At 39.3% G+C, this 12,446-nt stretch overlaps 1 protein-coding gene across 4 annotated transcripts in view; it reads right to left on the bottom strand.

Moving 5' to 3' along the window:
- Positions 1–12,446, bottom strand: part of slc4a10a (solute carrier family 4 member 10a) — a 58,538-nt gene that overhangs the window by 12,062 nt on the left and 34,030 nt on the right. For 2 of the 4 annotated variants that reach the window (XM_081358179.1, XM_081358180.1), the window contains exons 6-17: positions 11,581–11,741; positions 8,930–9,118; positions 8,544–8,831; positions 6,058–6,146; positions 5,163–5,320; positions 4,962–5,049; positions 4,701–4,847; positions 2,930–3,030; positions 2,646–2,820; positions 2,422–2,555; positions 2,002–2,247; positions 1,781–1,886 (exon numbers count right to left, since the gene is read on the bottom strand). In XM_081358179.1, the coding sequence (XP_081214305.1) occupies positions 1,781–1,886; positions 2,002–2,247; positions 2,422–2,555; positions 2,646–2,820; positions 2,930–3,030; positions 4,701–4,847; positions 4,962–5,049; positions 5,163–5,320; positions 6,058–6,146; positions 8,544–8,831; positions 8,930–9,118; positions 11,581–11,741 (1,882 nt within the window). The remainder of the gene's footprint in view (positions 1–1,780; positions 1,887–2,001; positions 2,248–2,421; positions 2,556–2,645; positions 2,821–2,929; positions 3,031–4,700; positions 4,848–4,961; positions 5,050–5,162; positions 5,321–6,057; positions 6,147–8,543; positions 8,832–8,929; positions 9,119–11,580; positions 11,742–12,446) is intronic. The other 2 variants (XM_081358181.1, XM_081358182.1) reach the window with 1 other exon arrangement.

The following is a 12,446-nucleotide window of genomic DNA, read 5'->3' as shown; positions in this document are numbered from 1 at the left end:
ATCAAGAAAAAGAAAGGATAAAAATTCCAGTCTAACTGTAAATATCACAAGGATTTGTTTATAGTGGAGTAGATTGTGTGTGTGTGTGTGTGTGTGTGTGTGTGTGTGTGTGTGTGTGTGTGTGTGTGTGTGTGTGTGTGTGTGTGTGTGTGTGTGTGTGTGCGTGTGTGTGCGTGCAGGAGCTTAAATAGAAACGGAGGGGAACTGAGGTGAAACAGCAGAGGATTTGCTTTTATTAGGCACTGAAATGTATTAACCTATATCTGAGCCAAAAATATGAGACGCAGTCGCAGACGTCCGTGGGAATGTTCGGGATGGTGTATACTACATACTGTTTTTGAAAGAAAGTAGTATGCAGTGTGTATACCATGAACTACATGCACATTTTCTTTATGCATCGATGATATACAACTAGAGCACAGTATATGTGGCAATGCACTCGATGACATTTCCTTTTTGAGAGTGATAAATGAAGTACTGTGCTGTTTATTAACACTGTCTTGACTCATTACTTGATCAGACTTGCAAAAACTGACTTTCGTTTTTAATTCGTACCATAAAATACCCATATTTATATTTGTCCATGACAACAAAACAGTTGTGACAATTTCCAAGATGACATGCTATGGAGGTCATGTAACAATTTAGCATACTACTACTTTATTTAGAACATAGCCATATGGTGCATTCAAATCATGTTGGAAAGATCATATTTACGGGTTGAACGCACAGGAACACCACAGCAAAGTTGTAATTACAAGTGGGAATTTTAATTAACAACTTTCGGTTACACTTTATTTTAAGGTGTCATTGTTACAGTGTAATTATATATTTAAGTACTGAGTAATATTAATTAACTACATGTACTTACTATAGGGTTAGGGTAGGATTAGGATTGGGTTAGTTGCATGTAACAGTGTCTAATTTTCTGTCATTACTATGGTAAGTACAAGTAACATATGTAACAAGGACACTGTAAAATAAAGTGTTACCCAACTTTCTTTAAGCCTAAAGTCCTAAAATGAAGGCTATTTTTATTTTTTTCATTTACAATAAAACTAGTCGCATGTACACAATGCAATAGTATTGGACAGTTATGATAGGACATATTACGATTCAATTTACCTTTGCAAATTGTATAAAAACATAAAAAATCAAAAACACCTGATTCCCATTCTTAATTCGTCATTTTGCAGAAGTAGAATTAAAAAAATCTTGCTGAATATTTTCCGCTCCTGACTTAAACGGACCTGACGTTGTAATTACCATAGATATCATATAAAGGCTAGATGGCTCGTCCGCGCTGCTGGCCAATGGAGCTCGACATCCGCACACGGCGGCCATCTTACGACAGGGTGCTCGCTCACTCATAACATGGTGCATGTACTTTTAAATAACCATAACTTGCTCAATTTTCTACCGATTTTCAAACGGTTTGGTTTGTTATAAACGTCAGAGATGTAGCTATTATACTGCATACATATGAATAATTATGTTCAAAATGTTTAAGCATTCAGAATTATAGCCACGTTAATAACGTTTGTAAGAAACCAAACCGTTTGTAAATCCGTCCAGATTTCAGCGAGATAAGAGGATTTGTGTGCGTGCTGCTCACTCACCTTAATTCACAGAGCCCTGTCCTAAGATGGCCGCCGGTGATGCCGGAAGTGACTCCGCCTTGAGCCATCTAGCCTTTATATGATATCTATGGTAATTACGACTTCACAACTCGTAAACGAACTTCCCAGGAAGACTTGAATGCACCAATAGTCACACTCACCTTGACATCTAGGCCTAACCAGTCAATCTCAGATGCAGTGATGTTTTTTTTCTCCCAGTAATTCAGTGTGGCATTACTGGGCTCTCTAGGCATTGTGCACACACACCTGATAAACACACACAAATACATCATAATTCACATTGATATCAACATGTACAGCTGAATTATAGCTGTGAACTTTAGGAAGAATGATATGTGTGTCAGTGTGTGTCAGTACTCACGAGTACTTAGTGAGCTGGTTGAGGTTGTTGTGCATGTTGAAAGGGTATGTCTCTCCCAGATGAATAAGTTTCTCCAGAGCTTCGTAGATAAAGATGATGCAGATGAGGGAAGCGAAGGCTTCCTCTGTGAATCGTGTAATGTAACACACCAGAGAGCTGGCGTCTGTGGCAACCAGCAAAAGACAGAAAAAGGCCGTCCACAGACCGATACACACGCGTAAGGAGAGGTAGGACAACCCATACTCTCTGGGGAGAAAGACACAGATAAAAATTTAATTGACTTGAATCAATTTATACTTTCAAAAATGCTCATTTATTGTAGGACAAAGATAGATTAGATAGATTATTAATAATTCCTCCATTAATCAGACATTAAAATACTTTTAAATGCTTATTGCAAATGAACCTAAGGAGACTCACTTGCAAAATTTGAAGAGGATTTTCTCAAAGACCAAGACAGGTCCTGTGCTGCCCAGGATAGTGAGGGGCTGCCCAGCAAACAAAGAGTACGCTATACCCGTCATAGATGCTCCAAAAAGAGACTCTATCGCACTCTATGAGAGAAATGGGAAGAATATATCATCGGTCACAGCATAATTCATCGATATACAGTACATGATATAATTTCACTTATGTGTTCTTACTATGCGTCCTTCTGTAGCTTCTCCCAGGAGACCTCCGAAGGTGATCACAGGAGACATGCAGGCGCAGTACAGGAAGAGGAAGGAGGCGAGACACTGCAAACTTATGGCATCTGTGTAATCTGACAGGTAGTGAGGAGCCTTACGCTTGATGTCCAGAAATAAGCCACCAAATAACCTGTAGATATAATTAAAAGACATCACCTGGGATCTGGGTCTGTCTCAGACATTGACAGAATTTATGAACACAAAAAGGTATGGACAGTACATATTCACAGATTACTCACCTCCCTGTGCGCTCTAGCTCTGGTCCTCCGTGGCCTCCGTGCTCCTGATTCTCCCCCAGATCAGCCCCTCCATTGGCCAGAGGAGGAACCTTCCGCTTCTCCTGCCAGATTTAGACATAAACCGACATTACCACTGATTTCAGACTGGAGATAAGAATATGAACTATTCCAGCTAGTGATACACTGAAATGAAATTGTTACCGAAACCGAAATTAAAGTTTTCATTCAGCTTAAAACTGAAAATAACTTTTATTTAATAATCAATTAAAGGTGCTGTATTGTAGCTTTTCTACCAAAACGAATCCTTTTTTTATTGCCTGTGTGTGAAGGGGCTGTAATCTCACATTAAAATTATCCACTTTGCGGGTTTTGCTATTACCTCTGAAAGCAAGTATTCTTATTTTTATGTTAAGGTCCCAGGTCGGATTTACCGCCAGTGACGTCACCTGCATGCGCGCTCCCGAGCCTCTCGCCTCGTCTAGCCAACTGACTTTGCACTCAACAGCGACGACACTGCAACTTATGACATGGACTTATGACTTATGCAACTTATGACATGTCTGATAACACTAAGAAACGACCTGCGCCCAGCAAAACACAGACTCCAACACAAACTCCACATATTGATAAAAAACAAAACAAAAAAAAGTTTTTTCTGCTGAAGCTCGTAAGGCCAGATGTGAATCGCATGAACTTCGGGTGAGAAAACATGGCTCAACATCGGCAGGGCATTTGAATCATGGAGAAACCTTATCTACAAACCTAGAATGTACATTTCCTGAAGAAAATGTGAAGTAGTGCTTGCAGTGACAGAATTCGGCACGGTTGATAGGGTCCATACTTATCATGGTACGAGCATGGAGCATTAGTTCAACGTCAAGCTGATAAAAGTAGCCTATTATTGTAACGTTGCAGTGGGAGTTTACCTGAGTTTCCAGCATGTTGTGGGATGCTTTGTGTGTTACGTCCGGTTGCGTCTCAGTCTGGCCGGTACCCACAGTGCTCGCTCATAAATTCGAGCACGCGTAAGAGCACGCGCTTGTAAACTTATTTGTCACAAGGTCACAGATAAAACTTATTGGCTTGTAAACTTAACATCACCGCTAGAGGCCGCTAAAAACTACATACAGCACCTTTAAGTAATTAAATGTATTTAATAATCAACACTCAATTCAAAACTAAGTTCGATATTAACATTTAAATTTCACACAAGGCAGTTTTATATCAACTTTTAAAGTTAAGATTATGTTTCTACTCCAATTATTTATTGAAATATAAACATTTAAACAGTGGCTGTAATAAAAACTTGTTTTCATGAGTTTTATTAAAACATACAATACAAAAATGTAAAGTAAAAATATAATGAATATGCAATATATTACATATATTTAGCAAAATGCTTCTCTCTAGAGTTGACTAACTGCTATGGCTAACTACAGTAGCTTTATGTGACATGATTACATGAGACATGATGATACATTTCAGTAGGTATCTTTCAACATAACCTCTGACGTTCATTCATGTTTATTTTGTACTATAACAATTAGTAAAGAAGAAAAGAATCATCGGTTCACACATATTCCGCACTGAATTGGGATTCTTCCCAATAATTTTGGCACTCCAAAACTTTTGGCCAAAACCGAAAATTAATTTTTGGCTTGAATATTTTCAGTTGTTGAAATTTCAGGGCATCACTAATTCCAGTATCAGATCTGTGTTATTAGTGCCTTTATTAGCGCAATTAGCGCATGGAGTTTGAGAACTGGGTTACCTGTGAGGGCACGTTTTTGGGCGGCTCTATTCTGATGGTGGGATCCCACTCGCCTGGGGGCAGCACAGTCACCTGGTCCAAAAACTCATCGATTCCTGCCACAAGGTCAGAACGATCCTTTGCTTTATAAGCCACATCATGAAACACCTGAAAAAGAGACGTTCACGTGAAATTAGCACACATACATTAATAGCCAGTTGCCTATAGTATATCATCATGAAGAGAAATAAACAGTAATTAGTTATTGCCTATAACACTAACCTCGTCTGTCATGAGGGTGGCGATGGAACGGCCAATCTCGTGGTACTGAGGCCCTTTCCCCATCGGCCCCAGCAGAATGAAGAGAAACCTGCACAACGACATAGGGCTTAGGAGTGAACTCTGAGGCACACCGCTCTGCAAAATCAACTTGAATGATTGAGACATTTTTTGTGTTTTTTGCACAGATCACTCTGCTCTTACCTGGTGGTGATGGGAACCTCTGCCAGGCCGTTGAGCAGCACAGCGGGAGACAGACGGATGAAGGCCACCACAGGTTTCTCCAGAAACTCTAGCTCACCCACCAGGATGTTGGATGCCTCAGCCCCCGGTGGGATTTTCTTCATGAAGTGGAGGTCTATCTGCAGACACAAAAACATGCTTCCTTTTTTAACTTAACTTTTTTTAAATCATCAACACTGACACTATCATGGTATTAAAATTGTTGGTATGAACCTTTATCTGTTGATAAAGCATGCTTATAAAGCACAGTGTTGCCCCTAAATCTATCTACCTTTTTAGTTATCATTATTTAAATGATGTAATTACATTTATTTGTTGCACTACCAATCAAAAGTCTGATTTTTTGAAAGAATGCTTATGCTCATCAACGCTACATTTATTGATAAAACATACAGTAAAAACAGTAATATTGAGAATATTATTACAATTTAAAATAACTGTCTTCTAATTTCATTTATTTTCAAATGTAATTTATTCTTGTGATGGCAAAGCTGAATTTTCAACAGCCATTCCTCCAGTCTTAAATGTCAGATGCTTCAGAAATTATAATATGATGATTTGGTGCTCAAGAAACACTTCTTATTATCAATGTTGAAAACAGCTGCAAAATATTTTTTTGTGGAAACCATGATTTTTTGATAATAAGAATGTTTGAAATAACAGCATTTATTTGAAATAGAAAACTTTTGTAACCATGTAAAAGTCTTTACTGTAACTATTGATCAATTTAATGAATCCTTGCTGAACAATTCCTTTAAAAAAAAACTTACTCACACCAAACTTTTGAATGGTAGTGTATATTTGTATATTTAAGTTCTGGAGTAAGATTTAAAACTGTCTGAAATGTGATTCTTACTTTGCTGAAGTCAACAGCACTGTTCTCACGACTGCCATCCCCACGTCCCTCTGTAGTGGTGGGCTGAGCCTGAGGAGACACCATCTGACCTGGAAGCAGTGCAGCAAACAAACAAAACAGAGGAAATATGTAACAGACTAACATATAAAAACAGATTAGATTGTTTAGAAGAAAGACAGTAATGTTAAGGTCATAGAGAGATTAAGACCTATGTACACTTACCTGTTTAAAAATATTTGTAAGAAACAGATTAAGGAAGTCAGTTACAAACCTCCTAGCATTGTCTAAATCTAAATCAAATTTAAAACCTGAATCAAGAAGCAGTGAAGAAACAATTAGATGAGGTTGGATTTCTAATAGTCAACTACAAATTGCGGTACTCTAAAAACTACTTCATATGTGGTTAAATGCAAATTTAAGTGGTTAAATGCTACGCTAACGCTAAGTGTGTTGTTGATTAGAGAATATGGAATACTTATAGTGCAGCAGATTAGTAAAAAAATCGTTCACTTTGGTATAGAAGCATGAAATTTGGCACAGATACTCTCTAAGGGCCACTATTTTGGAAAAAGGCGTTGGCCAGTTAAAAATTCAATATGGCGGCCATTTTTCAAAATGGCCGCCATTGCTATTCAATGCTTATTATATCAATTATTCAAACAGTGATCCAAGCATAAAATTTTATTCAAATACTCTCTAAAGGACATGTTAATAGAAAAAGATGCTTGTCCCTCAAAAATTCAAGATGGCCGCCATTTTTAAAGATGGCCACCGTTCCTGTCAAATATTAATTATTTCAAGTGTTCAAATGGTGAGTTCCACAGCAGTGAAGTCACCAGTGTGCCCTGGTTGTGTAATGACGTTCACTCTATTAAACAAAACCTTCCTTAACACATTAAATTGAGCTCTGACAGAAATGGTGGCCATCTTGAAAATGGTCGCCATCTTGAATTTGAGCTGCACACACCTTTTTCCATGATAATGTTCCTTGAAGAATATTTGTACCAAATTTCATGATAGCATCACCATTTGAAAAAAAGATGTAAGGATTGAAGAGAAATGGCGGCCATCTTGAAAAATGGTAGCCATCTTGAATTTTTGAGGGACAAGCACCGTTTTCCAAAAAAACATTCTGAAGAGAGTATTTTCACAAAATGTTATGCCTACATCACTGTTTGAACAATTGACATAATGAGCATTTGACAGAAATAGTGGCCATCTTGAAAAAATGGCCGCCATTTTGAATTTTTGGGTGGCCAACGCCTTTTTCCCAAAAAGTGACCCTTAGAGAGTATCTGTGCCAAATTTCATGCTTTTATACCAATTTGAACGATTCTCTTGAAATATGCCATTAATCTGCTGCACTATTAAGGGTGTGTTCACACTTGACAGGTTTGGTTCGATTAAAACTCTGGTGTTGCTCTGTTAGTGCTGTTCAGGTGAATAAGTTTGAACGCTCCAATTCGAACTTTGGAGCGTACCAAACAAGTGGACTGAGACAAAGGATTCTCGATCTGCTCTTAAACAAACTCTGGTGTAGTTAGGATGAAATATAATATTAATACGAAACAAAGACTTCTAAACAAACCCAAAACAGGATGTGATGTCACACGATGCAACCCTAAAAAGAACAGAATGCTCAAGGATACCTGGTTCTTCTCAGCATTAGAGATATGTTGCCCATTACAGTTTGGCACAGGAGTCGGAACTGCCATCTCCTTACAGCAGATCTTCATTTGTATATGTAACAGAGGAATTCCTTCCGCTGTTTTGATTAATTTACACATTTTATAAGCTCTTTGTGACTTCTCAGCTGGTAAAAAAAAATAAAAATAGTAAGCACTAACAACAAGCGCTTTAGCCCAGCACACAGCATTGTTATGCAAAGCACACGTCATAAAAATGAATGTTATTCACTTTTGAATGCAAAGTGAACCAGGACTATTGTAAATGTAGCCTATCTCCTTTTTTGGGGGTTTGGAATAACCAAGAGAACTGAAATACAAGTATGAACACACCCTTAATAACTCTGTACTCTATCAACTATTGCTAATTACCATGAAACATTTGCATATCCACCACATTGGAAAGGCCAAGATTCACCCATAAACATGCAAATGAACTGACATGGGATCACCTGATTACGGTATCTATATATTCCATATCTATGCGTTAAGATGTGGTCACATTAATTAATTTCCACAATTTCTGCAAGCCAAATCCAGTTATTTCAATAGGAATTCACATGATCAGAAATTTCGCATGAGGCAAAAGGGCAAGAGGGCGATTTCTGCATGCGGATTTCGCTTTGGGTTCAAGTTGGTCAAACAAATTCACTGCATGGAAAACTGCTTGGTTTGAATGTGATTTCTGTGTGAGCGGCACCACACTATCGACAATGGACTGTTTTTGGTCGCAGAATATTGCTGAAATTTCACTAATGTGACTGCACCTTTAGATTACAAGCGTATCTATGATCATATTGCCTGATAGTGGCTCTTCCTCAGGGTCGATGATGGGGATGGCATGGTAGCCGGAAGGCTGGCTTAATCGTTTGCTGAAGGGGATGAAGCATTTTTTGAGTCGGATGAGGGGGTTGTCTGGGGCAGGGGGGGCAGAAGAGCATGTGTGGGGTTTCTGGGGAGCTGACACACACTTGGGATACCTAATGGACCAGGCTTTACATAAGAGCACCTGTCTGTTTCTCACACTGCGACTGAACCTAGACCAGAGAGAGGAGCGGGGACTGGGGAGCGAATTGGTCATGAAGATAACTGGGAAACACAGACAGACACACCATTAAAAAAGAATGATAAGACACATGCATGGCAAATGTAGAACAATGCGTCTGCTGGAGCGTGTGGAGCAGTACCATTCTTATCCATGGAGTGTGGTTCGGACTGCTTTCTGCCGATATCTGCGAAAGAGCGTACGATGGGAATCCGGTTAGCCAGTTTCTTCTGGTTCTGATGGTGGTGCTGTTTAAGGAGAGCATTTCGGACCTTCTTCCTCACCTCCTCTCCCAATAAACCTGACGTCTCGTGCTGGTCCAAAACCATATCTTTAAAAAAGAAGAAAATAAATAAAACCATTTCAGTAGAATTTAGATGACCATTCAAAAGTTTGGGGGTTAGTAAGAATTTTTTTTTTTTTTTTTAATTAACACTTTAGCAAGGAAATGTGTGTAAGTCCCAAGCCATGTAATGGAAAGGGTTAGGGAAAGACCTGAAACTGAAGTGCATATTAATTCATATGGTATGTTTCTAAGTTCCCCTTAGTGATCATGAACACTTAAGTGATAAGTCATGCTGTTTCATTGTGCTCTAAATACACACAGGCCAAATTCCTATTGTCATCCATATGGGAAAGACCTGAGAATACAGTAATGATGTGTGACAAAAGGTTGTTGATTACCTGCACAAATCATGAAATGATTATAAGATAATAGTGTAATTGTTTGAATACTCATTTCCACTATCTGGGCAATAATTAAGAAGTTTAAATCAACTGGAGATTGTAACAATCTACCTAGAAGAGGATGTGTGTCTATATTGGCCTTACACGCACTGAGTGGGATGTTTGAGTCGCCAAACAAACTGTAAGGATCGAAGTCGGAGAATTGCAGATGCTAGTTGGGCCTTGGGGTCAGAAAGTCTCCAAAACTATGATCAGACCTCACCAATATATTCACAACTTGTTTGGGAATGTTGCAATAAAAAATCATTTGGTGACATCAGACAGCAATTGCATACACCTACAGTTTTTGTCAGGCGCTACTGGAACTTTCAGTGAGACTGGGTTTTATGGTCAGATGAGATCAAAATAAAGCTTTTTGGAAAAACACCCAAAGTGGGTTTGGCATTGACAGAAACATATCCATGTAGAAAAGCACCTCATCCCCACTGGGAAGTATGGTGGTGGATCTTTAATGCTATAAACTGGGCCATGGTTTGATCTTCCAGCATGACAATGATTAAAAGCACAACACAAAAAAAACAACAGAATAGCTCATTGACCACAGAATGAAGGTTTTGCCATGGACACAGCAGTCCCCTGACCCATAAAAAACCTGTGGGATGAGCTAAAGAAAAAAGTCCACAAGCATGGATCTTTGAATCTGAAGGATCTGGAGATTCAGAGGTCTCAGGAGGAATATGGAGAAATGGTTTCAGATCCCTTGCCATATGTTCATCAACCTTATCTTGGCAAAGGGAGGTCACACAAAGTATTAAATGAAGGGGTGCCAATAATTGTGGCACGCATTAGCATATTAGCTGAAAGACATGCAAAGATCTCAAAACTCCACTCTAAAAAGGATATCAACAAGCAACTGTAGCACAATAATGTACTATCATTTGGGATGCACTAATCTAATCTTGAATATAATTTAGGATGTGCAGTATGTTAAGTAGGACACTAAATGTTAAATGGGTGTGTATAGCAAACTGAAATCAATACAATATTTTCAATGTACTATCATTTGGGATGCACTAATCTAATCTTGAATATAATTTAGGATGTACAGTATGTTAAGTGGGACACTAAGGGCCCTATCTTGCACACAGCGCAATTGACTTTGTACAACGACACATGCATCATTCCTATTTTGCACCCGACGCACAGCGGACTTTTCCCTCGACAGACGCACGTCAGTAAATTAGGGAATGAACTTGCACTCCCGGGGGCGGTTCAGCGAATAGAGGAGGCGTGTTCTGGCGCAAACGTTCCCTGGTGCTATTTTGCAGTTCCAGAAAACAATTCTGCCACAGACCAGGAAAAACCTAGTCTGAAGTCAGTGGCGCGTTCAGATGCTATTTTAAGGGCGCATGCTTGGTTGCGTGTGCACAACGCACATACACTTTGCTTCTCTCATCTACACACAGACGCAGCAGTTGCCATTTTTGCAAACCATACATAATTACAAATTACAAATCTCCCACATGAGGGAAATCATTGTGGTGTCCATGAAGATGTGAAAAAATAGGCACAAATCTAGCTTACACATTTACCAAAATTATTATACGCCTGTTTAACCGAAGCTAATTTGGGTGGTTTTCTCCCATCCCCTTACAATGTCACTCCTCTGTCTTTTACAGCCCTGATGAGAACGTCGGTCTCCTCGGCTGTGAACTGCTCCTGGCGTGCGCCTGGCAAATCCGCCATTATAATAGCAATCCGCCATGGAACAAGCATGCCTGCTCTTAAAGGGAATGTGAGATGATGCTCTGATTGGTTGATTTCATATTACGCCCAAACCACACCTAACAGTAATGTAGCTACTTCAGACCAACCCATTTTAGATTTGCGTTGGGCACAAGAGATCCGCCCACAAAGTTATTTGCGTTTCGCAATTTATACTTGCGTTTCAGATTGTTAAAATAGGGCCCCTAATGTTAAATGGGCCTGTATTGCAAACTGAAATCAGTAAACAGCTAATCCTAATAATTAAAATGCTGATTGATTTAGATCCGTGAGGAAGGCCTTTAGATGATCAGGTTTGGGCAATGTTTTCAGACTCTGTACCTGCAATCTCCTCCAGTGAGTTGGCCCTCATGTCCAGCATGACAATGCCATTTAGGATGCAGCTCCGCAGCTCAAACAGGCTATGAAGGGAAAGAGTAGCCACGTATGGCTTACTCCACCTCTCCCCTCCATCCTCCACATCCTCCTCAAACTTCAGCCATCTAGAGACAAATAAGGGACAAGAGAGAGAAGAAGAGGAAGAGTGGGAGGAAAAAAAGAGAGAATGAGAATGACAATTAAATTAGTTTTCTCATTTAGCTGCAGTACCACAAACTGGTATTGCATTAGCTGTAATGGATACATGCCTAATCCTCTCCTAATCTCTTATTCTAAACCGCAAATATTGCTCTTAAGTAGGTTTGCTCTTGATTTAAAACACTTTTAATCGCACTCCACTGTTTGTTTCTGGCAGGTCATCAAACCCTCTGTGACCCATACTTTGGACTTCTGAAATTATAAGCAAAGTCTTTGTGTAGCTCAATATAAATTCAGGTTCTAGTTCAATTAGGGTTACAACCTATACTATATTTTTAACAATATAATTTTTATGGGCCGAAAATGAGAAAATATCCAGTGAGTGGAAGTTCTAGGCGAAAATGCCTTGTTGAGGCCAGAGTTCAGAGGAGAGTGGCCAGACTGGTTCAAGCTGATATAGAAAGACAACAGAAATTCAAATCACAACCAAGGTCTGCAGAAGATCATCTCTGAACCTTGAAGCAGATGGGCTACAGCCGCAGAAGATCCCTCCTGTCAGCTAAGAACAAGAAACTGAGACTACAATTCACATAGGCTCACCAAAATTAGACAACAGAAGACTGGAAAAACACTGCCTAGTCTGATGAGTCTCGATTTCTGTACCCATTTTC

This window comes from Scardinius erythrophthalmus (assembly GCF_964197995.2).
Source record: "Scardinius erythrophthalmus genome assembly, chromosome: 25".
NCBI lineage: Eukaryota > Metazoa > Chordata > Actinopteri > Cypriniformes > Leuciscidae > Scardinius > Scardinius erythrophthalmus.
Note: the sequence above shows the minus strand (reverse complement) of the source record. Positions and strands in the feature narration are given on the sequence as shown.